The 19,847-nt window shown below is 41.3% G+C and overlaps 1 protein-coding gene across 1 annotated transcript in view; it reads left to right on the forward strand.

Moving 5' to 3' along the window:
- Positions 1-19,847, forward strand: part of LOC139750048 (uncharacterized) — a 49,574-nt gene that overhangs the window by 18,600 nt on the left and 11,127 nt on the right. The window contains exons 9-11 of the mRNA XM_071664386.1: positions 5,943-6,053; positions 8,987-9,175; positions 16,349-16,458. Coding sequence (XP_071520487.1) covers positions 5,943-6,053; positions 8,987-9,175; positions 16,349-16,458 — 410 coding nt within the window. The remainder of the gene's footprint in view (positions 1-5,942; positions 6,054-8,986; positions 9,176-16,348; positions 16,459-19,847) is intronic.

Below are 19,847 nucleotides of genomic sequence, written 5' to 3' on the forward strand. Positions count from 1 at the left end.
GGAAAGGCATTGCTACTTACACTGGGGGAAATAATGTATTAAGAAGTGTATTAAATACAAGATAATTTGCAACATGAAAGGCGCATTTGGCCTTGATGATATATAAGGGAAACCTGCTAAACTGTGTGGAAACTTTCAAACTAAATATAGTTCTAACTCATACGTACTCGTAACTTTTTCTCTAAAATGAAATGCTTTGATAATATAGGTACAAACTTACTAAGTCGGGTAACTTTTTAATACCTTCACTGTCTGATCCTTAACATGCCCTTTCCGCTTGCTGAAACCATATGCAAAGTACCGCGTCCCTTGTGGCCCCAAAGTTAACGTTATGTACAACACTTTCCCTGGGTTTCTACAGTCTATCAATAACTGTGGTCGTCTCTCTAGTATAGATCCGATCAGAAACCGCTGGCTTTCAGAATCCACAATACACAAACAATGACTTACTAGATCTAACCTTTTAATTATTGATCTATTTTAGCTCATTGGTGGCTACAGGCAGGCATGTTGAACGTATTGCTATATATATATATATATATATATATATATATATATATATATATATATATATATATATATATATATATATATATATATCAGCAGTAGTGTTCCACATTACCATACAAACCTCCTCATTGCATGACCGACCAAATTCTCGTGGGAAACGTCACGAAATCCGTTGACAGATATCTTGTAACTTGAGCACTGTATCGCCTCAGTTATTTTATATGACGAACGACGAAACTTAAAAGTTTTAAGGGTGAATATTCCGCAGTAATTGATGAATGATGAAATGTTTACGGATGGATCATTGTGTTTGAATAATGACATGATTAATTTCTGATTAGTTCGCAGACAACTAGTGTACGATAATTGCACCCCTACGAACAAGACGCAGTTAAAAGAGGAATAAATATGACGCTCAGATATAAAGATGATGAAGGTGATACATTAAGATTACTATGACAAAAGTAATAAACAAAGATAAGGGTATGACTTAGGTAGAGATGAATATGATAACTTGGGTACGGAGAGATAAGACATAAAGTATCTCAGAGCTTACAAGATGATGTAGAGAGACAAATATGAAGCAGAAATTTAAAGCCGATAAGAGAGATATACAAATAAAATTGATAAGTATAATACATAGTGACGGATAACACCGATGAGGACAGAGCGCAAGGATGACAGGGATCAGCATGATAAACTGTACATCATGTCGTCGCCAGCGAACGCACATATCACGCACGCAAGACACCAGCAGATAATTTATGTGCACGTAACTCGTGAGAAGTGATTCCGTGGAGACTGAGTCATATACATCAACAACGTTCAAGTATATAATGTTCTTTTACCTCCTGGGATAAACGGTAATTCTGCCGGCTATGATTTGTGAGATATTATTGAAGTATTACCTATGTAAGAACTCGCTGAAATATTACCCTTGTAAGAACTTGCATTACTCTGTCAGGAGAATGAGAACTTTAACGATAAAGTGTCGTAACAATATGAGAAATGAGAAAATATTTCATGAAGGGGGGGTTATATTTTTATACTAGGAAGTGCAAGCGGAAGGTACAGTAATTTATTTTCCCTTTGATTTATAGCAGTGTTCTTGCATTTATGCAGACACGGAGGCACATAAGCCTTTTCACAGACATATTCACTCAGAGAGATAAATATACGATTCATGGAAGCGACCATCTACAGAAAGCTATCAAATTTGTAGTTCTGAAAACTGTGCATATTCAGGTTTGAAGGTTTCCTCTGGAACCGAACTGCCTGGTGTACGAGCAAGAGCTCATGATTGTGAACATGACCCTATCACGTTCAGAGGTAGAAAGCGTCACAGAATAATACATTTTCATACCTATAATTCACTTCTGATCTATTTTCTTTTTCTTTACTGACTTCCCTCGTCAGCAAGCACAGAAACTGATTGTATATGACTTTCCCCAACATGGCGTAAATAGACTTGTGCAAGGATTACGATTTTTCGTCTACTTTTCTACACGCTGGTGTGTAAACATTCTTGCATGAAGAGTTTTTGTTTATAACGATTATCACATATTTTGAAAACATTCCATAATATCTTAAGGTATGACTTTGTCAAAATGGAAATCTACGAAACTCGCTGTTAGACTTGGATGTGTTGATGTAACACATTTCTCGGAGGAAGATGAAACAGTTTCGTTTCTCCTGGTATGAACTACTTTATGAAATATTGAGGAATCTTTTTCTAATTTTCCAGCTCCGTTTAATTAGTTGTATGATAAAAGAAAAATCTTCACAAGGCAAGTAATTTAATAATAAATATAGAGAAATTGGGACGAGAAAGAGTTCATCACTCTCCTACCCTCCTTTATACTACTCTCCATGACCTCACATGGTGGAGGGGCATTGAAGATCAGGAAAAATGTAGGGTTCAGTATAACGAATCTAGCTCAGCCATGAGAAACGAGCCGAGAATAAACACGGGGCTTAGTAGAAAGAAACAAGCTTCAGATAAACATGGGGTTCAGTTTAACGAATTTCGCTCAAACCTAACCACAAACAGACTTGGTCTAAACTTGGTGTAGCAATACAGTGAAGGAACGTAACTAGTTAGTGGCACACAGTTCTTAACCTCCTCAAGGGGGACGGGGGTTTAGCACTAGCGAGATCGTTATCTAGAACGAGAAAAAAATGTCCCTAAAGCATTTACACTGAACCGACTTCGCTAAGTGGTAGGGCGGCGTGATGGCTGTGGCCTACATGTTTCTGCCGTTTATCACAACGAAATCATTGTGAACTTGTTACACACACACTTACATGACACGCACGACGCTTAAAAGTGAAAATGACAAGTTTATGTCGCGGCAAGAATTCCCACCAGCGATCTTGTGAAGAGATAATGGGTGATAACTTGAAAGAAGAGAACGAACACCCTGACAAGGGTACGACAATTTTGCCACTCACACCATGAAGGCCGACGTCCAACACACACAACCCAAAAAGCTGATGTTTAAACCAAACATATTTTACTCTACTGTTGCGTAGAATAATGTTAGAAAACAAACCAAAACATCTCGATATAATTATCAAATCATTAACGAAAGAATTAAACCATAAATATAATAAAAACTAGTGAAGGCAATAAAAAAAAAAAAAGTGGCTATCAGAGTGGAGAAAGAGGTCTCCATGTACGACTTGCGTTGGATATTCTTAGTGAATTTTGGGAGAAACTGAAAAGCTTTTCTGTCTGTTGTTACATATTGCAGGTTCTTCTGTAAGTGGAACAACGTTTCTCCCACAGAAAAAGTCGATAAATTTAGTAATGAGGCGGCGAAGGAAAGTCTGTGATTACCAACATCAAATCGTAATCAGGAAATTAGAAAAATATATTAAAATTAGATCTCACTTAATTCGGGTACAAAAAATAATCAAATGTGTTTACAAAAATGTGGTATTTGAGATAAGCCGATCATTAAGGGCGATAAAATTTGGATAATAGCCATATTTAATCTTTAGTATTAGATTAACAGAATGTAAAATGTTTTTTTAATTTTCCAGCACAACGTAGATTACAGTTTCAATTCAGCCGTAATGAATACTCAGACATAAACGTTATCTAGGCTTAAAAGTACTATTAACTGTTGTCAGTAATAAAGTAGGTACTGCTTCACATATGTACCCTGAGGTTTAGTTCATGTTATTGTTCATAGGGAACTGCCTGGCACACAGGTTCAACATTCAGACAACACACCATTTAGTTAATTGATGAATGTTTGTTGTGACTCTTTTTGTATTTGTAATAATGTCAAAAACAGTTATGTAAATTTTTTTGCAATTTATATTAATGAAAATAGTAAATATCCCGTATCATTTTTGAAAGATTTATAGTACTTTAGTTCATATAACTATATATGTACTTTTGACGTTTATACTCTTCGATATTGAGCTGCCGTAATTTTGCAGACGATAAATTACTAGATAATCATATATGGATGTTGGTCAGTCTCCAAAGCTTATATTAATTTACAATCTCCAATACGGGTTTATTTATAATGTGTTCAGTGCGACACAAATGTGAAATAAATCATATATATATATATATATATATATATATATATATATATATATATATATATATATATATATATATATATATATCTGTATTTTTTTCAGTTAATTTCTGTTTATATTAAAGGCAATATTTAAGAAAATCAAAATGATTGTCGTATGTCTTAAAGAGCAAATGGAGACTTAGTTGTAAGTGGTTTGTCTTAGATTACGTGTGTTTTTACTGTAAATGGAAATTCTAAGTAGCGGGACTGACTGTAGTTATTTGTCATGTAAACCTTCAGTTTTCTTAGAATTCCTCTCATCATACTGCATGTTGTATGTCTTCCTTCATCTGCTAGTTGTGAGACTTGCAAGAAAAGATCTTTCTTTTTAGTGCTATAATAATAATCATTATCATTATTATTGTTGCTGTTGTTATTATTGTTATTATTATTATTATTATTATTATTATTATTATTATTATTATTATTGTGCAACCTCAGGACCCCTTTTATGGGCTAATACAACCACAAGACTGTGTTCCAATCAGGGGAAAAAAAATGATAGACTCCTTTGAAGGGCGAGGTCTTTGACGAGACAGCTCTGTCTGGTCAGCTGATGAAGGTGACTGTTTACCAGCGGACTGACTACAAGCAGGCGGAGTCCGGGAGAACACACACACACACACACACACACACACACACACACACACACACACATATATATATATATATATATATATATATATATATATATATATATATAAAGAGGAAAGAATAACCGTCGACCGTTATTATAAATAGAATTTTATTTACCATCATGGCAAAGAGGCTTAAGTTTGTTTATACTGTCTTTAAAATTCATCGACTTCCCGAATAAAAACTCGGGAGACGACTGGTGGAGGAGGATAGAGAGGAGTGGGAGAAGGACAGTGGAGGGTTGGAAGAGGGTGAAGAGGAACGTCAAGGGGTGAGAGTGAAGAGGGTAGAGTTGAATGGTGAAGGATGGGGGGACGTGAAATGGGAAAATCCGAGGATGAGGAGGAAAATGTTGAGGTGCAGTGGGACGACTATGATGTTGTTGGGCAATAGGGGTTGGATGATAAGTGGGCAGGTGGTTAGAGAGAATAATGGTGAGTGGGGAGAGAGGATGGAAGATGATGAATAGGAGCGGAGGAGAGTGAGGGAAAGTGAGGAAGGGGGGCGGGATGAGTGAGATGATAGAGGAGAAGGGGTGACGGGGAGAGGATGTAGGGGTAACTGAAGGGGTTAGTGATGGAAGAAGTGATGGGATGGGAGTGGGAAAGGGAATGGGGAGATGGGAGGAGAAATGGAAGGTGGAAGTTTGGTGGGCAGAGGACGAGGGTGAAGACCAAGAGGGAAGTGTTTAAGAAATTTGAATGTGAAGGTGAAAGGAACTGAATGATGAGAAAGTAAACTGTACTGAATAAAGGAGAGTATGACAGTCAAGACAAACACCTGGAATACTGAAACACCCTAGGAAAACAGAAACACTTTAGGAACACAGAACACCCCAGGAACACAGACCACCCCAGGAACACAGAACACCCCAGGAACACAGAACACCCCAGGAACACAGACCACCCCAGGAAAACAGAAACACCCGAGAAACACAGAAACAGCCCAGGAATACAGAAACACCCCAGGAACACAGGTACACCCTGGAAGGTGCACCCCAGAAGCAGGAACATTTTTGAAAGGAGGGAACGACCCAGGAACAGTGGTACTGTCTGTCTGTCTGTGTCCTCACAGCTGAGCAGCCGTCATGTGTCCAGCATCATTAGTGTTGTATCCTAGCCAGTGTTGTGGCCTGGCATGCGTCACATGTGTCTCAGGCCTGCCTCTGATGAACGGCTTGTGTCATGCCTCCGTCAGGTACGTGTGAGTGCTGGGAGGCCGGGTCCTCGCGAGTACGGCAGGAGGTGACTACTCTTCAGCCTCGCCGTCTGCAGGACCTCACCCGCGCCTTCAGGAGTCTATATATAAGTAAGAATTTATCATTTCTTTTTCAACGATTTCTTGTGTTTGCCCCCTTCCCACCATGCCTCACTGGTTGACGTTGCGTTTACCACAACGTTTGTTGCCACCTGAACGTTTATAGTGATGACTGGAACGTTCGTGTTAACTGCAGGGTCTGCTGCACGGCGCTGAATGGGAGCCAAGAAAGAGAGTTTTCTGTTAACGCCGCAGGTAGAAACAGATGAATGAAAAATGACTGTGTGTGTGTGTGTGTGTGTGTGTGTGTGTGTGTGTGTGTGTGTGTGGAAGACCTTTATATGAGGGTGTGTGTGTAAGATTTGGTTGTGGGATGTGGGAGTGGCGCTGGGAGACTGAGGACATGGGGACTGTGGGAGCCACTGGTGACCATGATGTATCAGAGAGATTACGTTGTGACGGTGGAGGGATAAAGTGTGACGATGATAAGGGAGATAACGAGATGGTGACGACGGACATGGTGGAGATAGTGGGGGGCATGACAGTGTGGGGAGGGTATGTGGTGGGGGAGGAGAGCGACCACTGAGGTGACCTGTGGTGGAGGATAGGGTTCAGAGGCTGCAGGTTGTGGTGGTGACTGTGACAGAGATGTCACCGTGACCAGGACTGTTACAGAGATGTCACCGTGACCTGGACTGTTACAGAGATGTCACCGTGACCAGGACTGTTACAGAGATATCACTGTGACCAGGACTGTTACAGAGATGTCACCGTGACCAGGACTGTTACAGAGATGTCACCGTGACCTGGACTGTTACAGAGATGTCACCGTGACCTGGACTGTTACAGAGATGTCACCGTGACCTGGACTGTTACAGAGATGTCACCGTGACCAGGACTGTTACAGAGATGTCACTGTGACCAGGACTGTTACAGAGATGTCACCGTGACCAGGACTGTTACAGAGATGTCACCGTGACCAGGACTGTTACAGAGATGTCACCGTGACCTGGACTGTTACAGAGATGTCACCGTGACCTGGACTGTTACAGAGATGTCACCGTGACCAGGACTGTTACAGAGATGTCACTGTGACCAGGACTGTTACAGAGATGTCACCGTGACCTGGACTGTTACAGAGATGTCACCGTGACCAGGACTGTTACAGAGATATCACTGTGACCAGGACTGTTACAGAGATGTCACCGTAACCAGGACTGTTACAGAGATGTCACCGTGACCAGGACTGTTACAGAGATGTCACCGTGACCAGGACTGTTACAGAGATGTCACCGTGACCAGGACTGTTACAGAGATGTCACCGTGACCAGGACTGTTACAGAGATGTCACCGTGACCAGGACTGTTACAGAGATGTCACCGTGACCAGGACTGTTACAGAGATGTCACCGTGACAAGGACTGTTACAGAGATGTCACTGTGACCAGGACTGTTACAGAGATGTCACCGTGACCAGGACTGTTACAGAGATGTCACCGTGACCAGGACTGTTACAGAGATGTCACCGTGACCAGGACTGTTACAGAGATGTCACCGTGACCAGGACTGTTACAGAGATGTCACCGTGACCAGGACTGTTACAGAGATGTCACCGTGACCAGGACTGTTACAGAGATGTCACCGTGACCAGGACTGTTACAGAGATGTCACCGTGACCAGGACTGTTACAGAGATGTCACCGTGACCTGGACTGTTACAGAGATGTCACCGTGACCAGGACTGTTACAGAGATGTCACTGTGACCAGGACTGTTACAGAGATGTCACCGTAACCAGGACTGTTACAGAGATGTCACCGTGACCAGGACTGTTACAGAGATGTCACCGTGACCAGGACTGTTACAGAGATGTCACCGTGACCAGGACTGTTACAGAGATGTCACCGTGACCAGGACTGTTACAGAGATGTCACCGTGACCAGGACTGTTACAGAGATGTCACCGTGACCTGGACTGTTACAGAGATGTCACCGTGACCAGGACTGTTACAGAGATGTCACTGTGACCAGGACTGTTACAGAGATGTCACCGTAACCAGGACTGTTACAGAGATGTCACCGTGACCAGGACTGTTACAGAGATGTCACCGTGACCAGGACTGTTACAGAGATGTCACCGTGACCAGGACTGTTACAGAGATGTCACCGTGACCTGGACTGTTACAGAGATGTCACCGTGACCAGGACTGTTACAGAGATGTCACTGTGACCAGGACTGTTACAGAGATGTCACCGTAACCAGGACTGTTACAGAGATGTCACCGTGACCAGGACTGTTACAGAGATGTCACCGTGACCAGGACTGTTACAGAGATGTCACCGTGACCAGGACTGTTACAGAGATGTCACCGTGACCAGGACTGTTACAGAGATGTCACCGTGACCAGGACTGTTACAGAGATGTCACCGTGACCAGGACTGTGTTTGTCTTGGTCACGTGCAGACAGAGTGGGTCATGGTGTGTGTCGCCAGTTTTAGTGATATTCACATGAACAAATGGTTGACTTTACCCTCGTAACACATATGTGTACCAGCCCAGTTTTAATTAGTTCTGTGCTCATGGAAATATAGTGTCAACCTTGGAAAATCAGCTTCTGAAATGCCATTTGGAACACAGCGTCCATACCTGAGCCATACATGACATGTTTTGTGTATGATTATTACCACGGTATTGTAGGATGTCTGCTGGCCTGTAATCTTACCTCCTTTTACGTCGTCAGATTACAGACGTAAGAGTACAGTCCGGGTACAGAGCACCTGGTGACATGTTGTGGAACTCATTGAATACGATGATATGTATGACCTCTTTAAGCACTTCGTTACGACCTTGGGGTGTGATAGTCTGACCTTTGACCTGACCCTGTTTAAGGATAGTTTTAAAAGGGGTCAGGCCATTACACCCAGGCAGGGGTAGTTGCCCCCTCGTACGATGACACTAACCTTTCTTATTGTTTGTGTGTGTTTCAGATGGATGGCCCCAGACCTTCACCCTGGCCTACGCCAAGCACGTCATGGCCGCCCACGACCCGCGGGCTTGGCTGGGCGTGAACCGGGTGGTCGTGCGGGCGGTGGAGGCCGAGCTGCAGCGGGTGGGCGGCGGGTGCCACCTGCGGCTGCCATACTGGGATTACACCACCCACGCCCACCGCCTCTCCGGTGGGTACCCGGGGGGGGGGGGGGGGGGTTAACACCATAAGCTGATGGAGCGGTCAGACGCAGGGCGGTCACGTGACCCTCACTGTAAAGAAATGCAGTGAAATGCCTATAGGATATATATATATTATTAGGTACAGTAGGGGTGAGGGTCAAGTCAATTGGGAGGTGAGTTTGAATGGAGAAAAACTGGAGGAAGTGAAGTGTTTTAGATATCTGGGAGTGGATCTGTCAGCGGATGGAACCATGGAAGCGGAAGTGGATCATAGGGTGGGGGAGGGGGCGAAAATTTTGGGAGCCTTGAAAAATGTGTGGAAGTCGAGAACATTATCTCGGAAAGCAAAAATGGGTATGTTTGAAGGAATAGTGGTACCAACAATGTTGTATGGTTGCGAGGCGTGGGCTATGGATAGAGATGTGCGCAGGAGGATGGATGTGCTGGAAATGAGATGTTTGAGGAAAATGTGTGGTGTGAGGTGGTTTGATCGAGTAAGTAACGTAAGGGTAAGAGAGATGTGTGGAAATAAAAAGAGCGTGGTTGAGAGAGCAGAAGAGGGTGTTTTGAAATGGTTTGGGCACATGGAGAGAATGAGTGAGGAAAGATTGACCAAGAGGATATATGTGTCGGAGGTGGAGGGAACGAGGAGAAGAGGGAGACCAAATTGGAGGTGGAAAGATGGAGTGAAAAAGATTTTGTGTGATCGGGGCCTGAACATGCAGGAGGGTGAAAGGAGGGCAAGGAATAGAGTGAATTGGAGCGATGTGGTATACAGGGGTTGACGTGCTGTCAGTGGATTGAATCAAGGCATGTGAAGCGTCTGGGGTAAACCATGGAAAGCTGTGTAGGTATGTATATTTGCGTGTGTGGACGTGTGTATGTACATGTGTATGGGGGGGGGGTTGGGCCATTTCTTTCGTCTGTTTCCTTGCGCTACCTCGCAAACGCGGGAGACAGCGACAAAGTATAAAAAAAAAAAAAAAAAAAAAAAAAAAATATATATATATATATATATATATATATATATATATATATATATATATATATATATATATACATCAGATACATAGAATGGTGGTTAAATCACTGTTAAAGGTTATAGAATAGAAAGACTTTGGAGTGAATGACAGTAATGAGGTGACGTACAAATGATAGATGCATGGCTGAACATCACCAAGGTAACAGAATGTACCGTGTCGTGACGTGTAGTATGAACGATGATACATAGGCTACAGCACCCTCACCTTACCACGCCCAGCTCAGGCCTTATTTTGCCGATACTTTCCTCAGGTCTGACTAGGAAAGCTTTTCGAACATGAAAGAGAAACTAGAACTAATTCAGAGAGGAGCAACAAAGTATTTCCGTCGCTCATACATGAATATTTTGAATAGAAACTTAGGAACCCTAAAGTTATTATCTACGTAGAGTTACGTTGAATGAGTCGTGTGAGTTACGTGTGGTCTGGTTTTATGTATGTCATGGTGAGATATACCGTTGTGAACTGACGGTCAGGTGTCCAGGTGTTGAGTGAGACAGAAAGAAAAGGCAGCAACCTGAGCTGGTGGAGTGACACTTGACAGCCACTGAAGTGCTGGACCACCACGCAGTCGTCACCAGCCTCAACTGTACTACCCAGATGGGTAGAACAACCCACGTCGCAGACCCCCAGTAACTGTGTGAAAAGTTAGTGTTCGTTAGATAGAGAAAATGACTTGGTGAGCAGAAATCGACAGGTCGACACCAGGTACACAATGACAGGAACCAAACTACAAATCCATCTTTTTTTTCATAATGATTTCAGCTTTGGGGGCCAGCTTGTCTACATGTCAGGCGAGGAAATGAATTTGTGTTTATTTTCTTATATTTTCAACCTTTGTCTGCAGTTAACTAAGCTTCATTTTCATTAGTATAAGTATTAATACTACAGTTTTAATAATAATAATAATAATAATAATAATAATAATAATAATGATGATGATGATAATGATAATAGTAATGATAATAATAATGATAATAATGATAATAATAATGATTATTATTATTATTATTATTATTATTATTATTATTATTATTATTAAACATTTCCTCTGGACGTTGAACTTGCCTTCGAAGCCTCATTCATAGTATGCGCTGTACTGGCCGACCATAGTCTCCACACATACACAACCCACATTATATGATCCTCACCCCAACACTGTGTTGTGTGATACAGTGTTGTCATAACGTGTGTTGTGTGACCGTGTTGCGATAGCGTGCTAAGTGACATAGTGTTGCGATGGTGTGTTGTGTGTTATTGTGTTTCAATAGCGTACTGTGAGTACAGTGTTGTAGTGAGTACAGTGTTGTGTGTTACAGTGTTGCGGTTGTGAGTACAACATTCCCTTAAACCTGTACATACAGTCAGACGGGTTGTTGGCGCGGGATCACAAATGTCAAGGGTTAGGCTTTGGGCAAATATAAAAAATAAATCTTTGCAATATATGCGAGGCTGGCAGGTTGCACGGCTTACGGCCCGGCAAGCTACAACGGTCAGAAATAGAAGGTACAGAGAGAGAGAGAGAGAGAGAGAGAGAGAGAGAGAGAGAGAGAGAGAGAGAGAGAGAGAGAGTATAAGAAGGATTGCGAATATATATATATATATATATATATATATATATATATATATATATATATATATATATATGTACAGAATGGAAAAAGGTGAGAACAATGGAAGTAAGGGGAGTGGGGGAGGAATGGGATGTATTTAGGGAATCAGTGATGGATTGCGCAAAAGATGCTTGTGGCATGAGAAGAGTGGGAGGTGGGCTGTTTAGAAAGGGTAGTGAGTGGTGGGATGAAGAAGTAAGAGTATTAGTGAAAGAGAAGAGAGAGGCATTTGGACGATTTTTGCAGGGAAAAAATGCAATTGAGTGGGAGAAGTATAAAAGAAAGAGACAGGAGGTCAAGAGAAAGGTGCAAGAGGTGAAAAAAAGGGCAAATGAGAGTTGGGGTGAGAGAGTATCATTAAATTTTAGGGAGAATAAAAAGATGTTCTGAAAGGAGGTAAATAGGGTGCGTAAGACAAGGGAGCAAATGGGAACTTCAGTGAAGGGCGTAAATGGGGAGGTGATAACAAGTAGCGGTGATGTGAGAAGGAGATGGAATGAGTATTTTGAAGGTTTGTTGAATGTGTCTGATGACAGAGTGGCAGATATAGGGTGTTTTGGTCGAGGTGGTGTGCAAAGTGAGAGGGTTAGGGAAAATGATTTGGTAAACAGAGAAGAGGTAGTAAAAGCTTTGCGGAAGATGAAAGCCGGCAAGGCAGCAGGTTTGGATGGTATTGCAGTGGAATTTATTGAAAAAGGGGGTGACTGTATTGTTGACTGGTTGGTAAGGTTATTTAATGTATGTATGACTCATGGTGAGGTGCCTGAGGATTGGCGGAATGCGTGCATAGTGCCATTGTACAAAGGCAAAGGGGATAAGAGTGAGTGCTCAAATTACAGAGGTATAAGTTTGTTGAGTATTCCTGGTAAATTATATGGGAGGGTATTGATTGAGAGGGTGAAGGCATGTACAGAGCATCAGATTGGGGAAGAGCAGTGCGGTTTCAGAAGTGGTAGAGGATGTGTGGATCAGGTGTTTGCTTTGAAGAATGTATGTGAGAAATACTTAGAAAAGCAAATGGATTTGTATGTAGCATTTATGGATCTGGAGAAGGCATATGATAGAGTTGATAGAGATGCTCTGTGGAAGGTATTAAGAATATATGGTGTGGGAGGCAAGTTGTTAGAAGCAGTGAAAAGTTTTTATCGAGGATGTAAGGCATATGTACGTGTAGGAAGAGAGGAAAGTGATTGGTTCTCAGTGAATGTAGGTTTGCGGCAGGGGTGTGTGATGTCTCCATGGTTGTTTAATTTGTTTATGGATGGGGTTGTAAGGGAGGTAAATGCAAGAGTCCTGGAAAGAGGGGCAAGTATGAAGTCTGTTGGGGATGAGAGAGCTTGGGAAGTGAGTCAGTTGTTGTTCGCTGATGATACAGCGCTGGTGGCTGATTCATGTGAGAAACTGCAGAAGCTGGTGACTGAGTTTGGTAAAGTGTGTGGAAGAAGAAAGTTGAGAGTAAATGTGAATAAGAGCAAGGTTATTAGGTACAGTAGGGGTGAGGGTCAAGTCAATTGGGAGGTGAGTATGAATGGAGAAAAACTGGAGGAAGTGAAGTGTTTTAGATATCTGGGAGTGGATCTGTCAGCGGATGGAACCATGGAAGCGGAAGTGGATCATAGGGTGGGGGAGGGGGCGAAAATTTTGGGAGCCTTGAAAAATGTGTGGAAGTCGAGAACATTATCTCGGAAAGCAAAAATGGGTATGTTTGAGGGAATAGTGGTTCCAACAATGTTGTATGGTTGCGAGGCGTGGGCTATGGATAGAGATGTGCGCAGGAGGATGGATGTGCTGGAAATGAGATGTTTGAGGACAATGTGTGGTGTGAGGTGGTTTGATCGAGTAAGTAACGTAAGGGTAAGAGAGATGTGTGGAAATAAAAAGAGCGTGGTTGAGAGAGCAGAAGAGGGTGTTTTGAAATGGTTTGGGCACATGGAGAGAATGAGTGAGGAGAGATTGACCAAGAGGATATATGTGTCGGAGGTGGAGGGAACGAGGAGAAGAGGGAGACCAAATTGGAGGTGGAAAGATGGAGTGAAAAAGATTTTGTGTGATCGGGGCCTGAACATGCAGGAGGGTGAAAGGAGGGCAAGAAATAGAGTGAATTGGAGTCATGTGGTATACAGGGGTTGACGTGCTGTCAGTGGATTGAAGCAAGGCATGTGAAGCGTCTGGGGTAAACCATGGAAAGCTGTGTAGGTATGTATATTTGCGTGTGTGGACGTGTGTATGTACATGTGTATGGGGGGGGGGGGGTTGGGCCATTTCTTTCGTCTGTTTCCTTGCGCTACCTCGCAAACGCGGGAGACAGACACAAAATAAAAAAAAAAAAAAAAAATATATATATATATATATATATATATATATATATATATATATATATGTATATGTGTGTGTGTGTGTGTATATATAATGAAAATATTATTATACTTTGTCGTTGTCTCCCGCGTTAGCGAGGTAGCGCAAGAAAATAGACGAAAGAAAGGCCCAACCCACCCATATACACATGTATATACATACACGCCCACACACGCACATATACATACCTATACATTTCAACATACATATACACAGACATATACATATATACACATGTACATATTCATACTTGCTGCCTTCATCCAATCTCATCGCCACCCCGCCACACATGAAATGACACTCCCCGTCCCGCGCGCGCGCGATGTAGAGCTAGGAAAAGACGGGGAAATGATACACGATAAGTTTCCAAGTGCACTTTCGTGTAATAATCACTTTATCATTGGGAGATACAAGAAAGAAATATAACAGTCAGTTGATATACCACGAAGAGACGTAGCTAGGACGCCATTTGGTAAACAAGTGACTGTCCTCATAGAGGTCGTGTGCGCCCAAGACTGACAACAAGCGTATCATAAACTTATTATATGGATGAAAAGGAGAACTGTTTACAAATTTTTTCAAAATAAAGCTATCCAGTTTGTATAAACCTTCACTGATATTAAGGTTATAATTCATTGCGTATTTAATGATAGAAGATTCAATGATATTTCTCTAGATACTAGAGTTAGAGTTAATAACTGAGATGGCGTTACTCCAGTCATTGCAATGATCGTAGTTTTTAACGTGAGTGAATAAGGCCGTTGATTCTTGTCCTGTTCTTATACTATACTTATGTTGCTTAAGTCTAACAGAAATATCCCTACCAGTCTGCCCAACATAAAACTTATCACAATTTCTACATGGCACTTTATAGATGCATCCAGGAGAACTTTCTGGTGAGTCCCTGATTAAGATATTCTTTATAGTATTACTGTTGCTGAGGGCAACATTTACATTATAGAATTTAAGCAACACGGGAAGTAAAGTAACATTATCTTTGAAAGGGAGACTAAAAGGTTCTTGATGTCCCTTTTGATCATAATTTTTGTCAAGTAATTTACCCGAACTATTTGGAAAGGACACTCTCCATTATAACTTGTGGCAAGAAACAGCTCGTTACCAAGGAAGACAAGATGGCGTGTCTGACATATAGAACATAGAGCTACGTCATTCACGAGGGGTAATAACATTTTATGATCAGTGGATGTTATACCAGTTAGATTTAACCACCTGCCTCACATTATCTAATTACCAGATAGTGAATGTTATCCACAAACAACAAACCACACAGTTATTCACTGTACAAGTGACGAGAAAAGTGCAGCCACTAACATAAGCTCCTTAAAGTAGAGCTTAGAATCGTAAAGCAGATTTTGCTCGAAGTTGTTTTTGTGTAAGAGATTTTTTGTGAAACGATTTTGTTAAAGAAGAATCTAGCTTTTGTTATTTCGCACTGAGATTTTTCCAATATTTCATGACAGTATTATGCTTTGAGCAAAGATTATATATGATATAGACATCCCATTTCCTTCAGGAATACTAGTAATGTAGATTCTTATTCAGAAACTGTTTACATTTATGACAAGGCTGTTACATACACATACATCATCAGATTGGACTATCTTCATATACCAATGCATGATAGACATGACCAATTACTGTAATGATTAAGAAAAACAACTTTCAAATTTGTAGCAATGTGCCATGTGTTGATTACAGTCAAATTATGGATCAGTATTCAATGTTTGTACCGTGCTAGTAGTGTCATGCCGTCGTCGTTTGTAGGTATTTCAAGCAAATGATACAAATTTCACCATTTAATGTGAAAATATATTCGCCGAGTGGATTGACGGCAGTCTATCCACCCTGAAATAGAAATCTATCCACTGGCTTAAGCAAGCATGTATCAGCTTAATGTGACTGAAATTCTGTAATGTTTATTCAGGAAACTTTGATAAATGAAATAAATAACGAACTTGGTGTACGGCTGGATGACGCTCCAACTGTCCTACCTCCAACAGCTGCTGGTTTCCTACGCTGTAGTATTCGCAAATAATAGGTTCAGACGTAAGTTGGTTTAGGTAAATAACACATATGTATGGTTGTTTCATATTTCTATAGTTGGCCGGTGCCTGTTCTTAATCAAATATGAAATTATGTAAGACATTTTCAGAAAATGACGTGTGGCGGAGGATTCCGGCAACACCAGGATTGAACGTACGTCTGGCAACGAATGCGGACCAGAAAGGCAACACAACCCAGAGTGAGCGACCACTGCATCCGGTTAGTGCAATTTCCTCTAATTTTTTTTCCGGTAATATTGAGCTAGTTAGCGTCATTTTCGCTTAGGTTTAGGGATTAATGGATATCATCTGTATTTGGTATGTCATGCTACATTTACATGGAACCCCATTTGGGAGGGAGAGGTACGGGGATATGGGGATCGCAACCCCAGAGTTCATAGAGAGGTCTGGGCCCCTCCAAATCCCACCTAATCCTATTTTAAATATAAAACGGAAACCCTGGACCTCACTTAGTCATATTTACATGATACACTACCTACCATTTGGATTTGTCTATGAGCTTCATGCTGTCATGATTTAGAATCTTTTATCATGAAATTCCTGAATGAAATAAAATAAAAGCTAGAAAGGGAGGGCTCCCAAGATCATGGCCGGGCGCTCCCCATTTTATGAGGGAGTGGCGAGGGGGGGGGTTTCCTTCACTCCGGGGCCCGTGCTAATGTTGACTCCCATCATACCAGACTAGTGTAAGTAGACTAACAGTTAAAACGCATCTTACCAGGAACTCAGCATGTAACATTAAATCCCTTTTCATCAGCAAAGCATAGCGATTCCCTCTTGTTATAATAGTATATGATAACAAAGTCACTTTTATTGACAAAGAAAACGAAAATGCAGACCGAGTTGTCCGATTGTTGTCCCGGATGATGCGTTAGTGAGCGTTTCATAGTGTTGTGGCTGGCTTTTGGGGCACACAGCAAGTTGTGGCAATATTGCAACTTTGTCCCCCGGCCACAGTGGAAGGTAATGACATTAATGAGAATTTAATCAAATGAGCGAGCCCGTGAACATAACTGAACTATGAAATGAAGTTTATTGCAAACTAGGTATTTTGTAATGCTGACATAATTTCTGTTGGGGAAGTCATTTCAGAACTACGTAATTTGGCTGGCTATATTGTGTGTCTGGCTTGGCTGTTCGTCCCACCTGTGTTTTGGCTTTATGGTGTGTTGAAAATTGAACGTGACACGGTACCTTCAATTGTTGTATTATTGTTTCTGAATTCCATGCATTGTCTGCGTTTAAGATGGCGATACTGTGTTGTTTTATCTCCTTCAACACCTTTTTAGGTTGTATTTTATTCACACACACACACACACACACACACACACACACACACACACACGAGCACAAGAAAGAGTAAAGGAATGTAGTCATAAGGTAAAAACGGGAGACGTGAACAAAGGTTTGAGCGCAAAGCAACCCGGCCACAACTTTAAAGAGGTCAAGAATGTGAAGTAATGTCAATATTAGACTGAAGATGACAGATGCGAATGTTGATAGACTAGAAAAGAGGACCGAGTTGAAGGAAGAAAAATCCAAACATTGTTGGAATAGTGGCGTCAAAAGAAGTTACCCAATGACATAAGATCTGGTCTATTATGTCCACAATTATTAAACACAGAGGGAGAGATATCTGAATGAGACAGTATTTAAATTTAGGAAATATTGTTGCATGGACCACTCACACTACATATGGGAGAGTAACTGTGGGAAAAACTTGCGTAGGAAAGATAATGTATCATTCACCAAAGAAGTGTCATGAACCAGGACAAATATAGAAGGATAACGATGAAGGATCATTTAGGAGAGTGTGTGTACTTCGCTCATTGAGACGTACACTCCTCACACATGATATAGATATTAGCTATAAGAATTTAGATTCTCATGAAGATAGAAAGTCATGAAGACTCAAATTCGTGGACTGTATACGGGAAATGTTTCCGTATTATTATGTCTGAACACACTAGAATCAAAGGGGGCGATCCGTCATCATTAACCTGGAAACTGTTTGAATTAAACATGTGGTCAAACAGGAAAGTAAAAGATCGTAGAGGAATCCATACCCAGTGAGGAGATATGGTCGTGGAAACTACACAAAACACACAACTGAGGAACATCTGCTGGAACTGTACGTGGAAAACAGAACTCTGCAGCCATGATTTTGGTCAGCGTTGTGGAAGGATCTGAAATTTACAATGAAATAATATATGTACACGTGTACCCTTCAGCTCACAGTATAGAGGGAAGGGTATGGAGGACAGAGACAGGTCGTTACGTTAAAAGATGCATTGTGGGGATGTAGACGGCAGGACAGCCAGCTACCAATTAAAAGGCAAACGAGCGGGGAAGGACAGTATAGTATAGTTTTTAAACCTTTTTTTTTTTTTTAATCCGAAGTGAAAATTTCTTCGACATGTAACCAATAGAAGCAATAGTATGAAATTAAGCAAAAAGCTTGTTTTAAAAGACGTAAGTAAATTTGATTCTGTGGTTGAATGAAATGCACTGAGTGATGAAACTGTATGTTAACAGCTTCTTCAAGTTTAAGGATTTGTACACTGTAGGGAAAGTTTCTGAGATGGGTCCACATCACTTTGGACCCTCCAGCCGCGCACAATACAAATTGGTAATTACACACACACACACACACACACACACCTGTATTTGATAGCAGGGTTGCTGCGTCTGATTCTGTGTTCAGGAATCCACAGTGAAGGTAATAAGACACTGTTCGGATATAAGGATATCCATCGAGGTACCAACGGAACGAATCACGTACCTGATTCCTAGATATACGAAGCGAATAAACCCAGTATACTGATAACGTACTGGGATTATTGAAGGGTCGGTCGTTGTTGGTGGCAACACTGTCGGCAACTCTTGTCCTATTTCTGGGACACGTCGGGAATGTTGGCAATCTTGTAATGCTAATATTTAATACATTCTCTTCATTATTGCTATCATTTTCCGCTATTAGATGAAAAGTACCACAACGTAGTTGTACCTAAGATATTATGTGACGTAACGATTGTGAAATATGAAAATATTGTTTAACTTTTTAATTAATATTATTATTATTATTATTATTATTATTATTATTATTATTATTATTTCGAAAAACGACATTGACAAGAAATTTGCTCATCTGACTCAACGAGAGTCCGCCAAGGACGAAGAAGCTTCAGTAAACGTGCAGAAGGCTCAGGCATGTTTACTGTCTCCAGTGTGTAATACCCACAATAACAGTGTATCAGCTGTTACTCATAACCCAGCTTAACCTCCATTTGCCCTTAATGAGGTGATTAGGCAAAGAATTAAGGAAGTGATTAATCATGCCCGTCTTATGAACCACCTAACGAGCCTAGTGTGGCTGGTAATGTGGGAACTGTGTGTGTGTGTGTGTAGATGGTCGACGTGTATGGTAGATGGGTTGGTAGAGAGGACAGTAAGCAGGGAGTCCGGGAGGAAGACAGGGAGGGAGGTAGGTCATCAGGAGCGAAGAGGATCCAGTTTTGAAATCAAATTAAGGAAGAAGAGTCGGTATGGTAGGGGGCGATTGTTAATGGAAGAGATAAACACAAATTG

This window comes from Panulirus ornatus, chromosome 9 (genome assembly GCF_036320965.1).
Source record: "Panulirus ornatus isolate Po-2019 chromosome 9, ASM3632096v1, whole genome shotgun sequence".
Classification (NCBI taxonomy): Eukaryota; Metazoa; Arthropoda; class Malacostraca; order Decapoda; family Palinuridae; genus Panulirus; species Panulirus ornatus.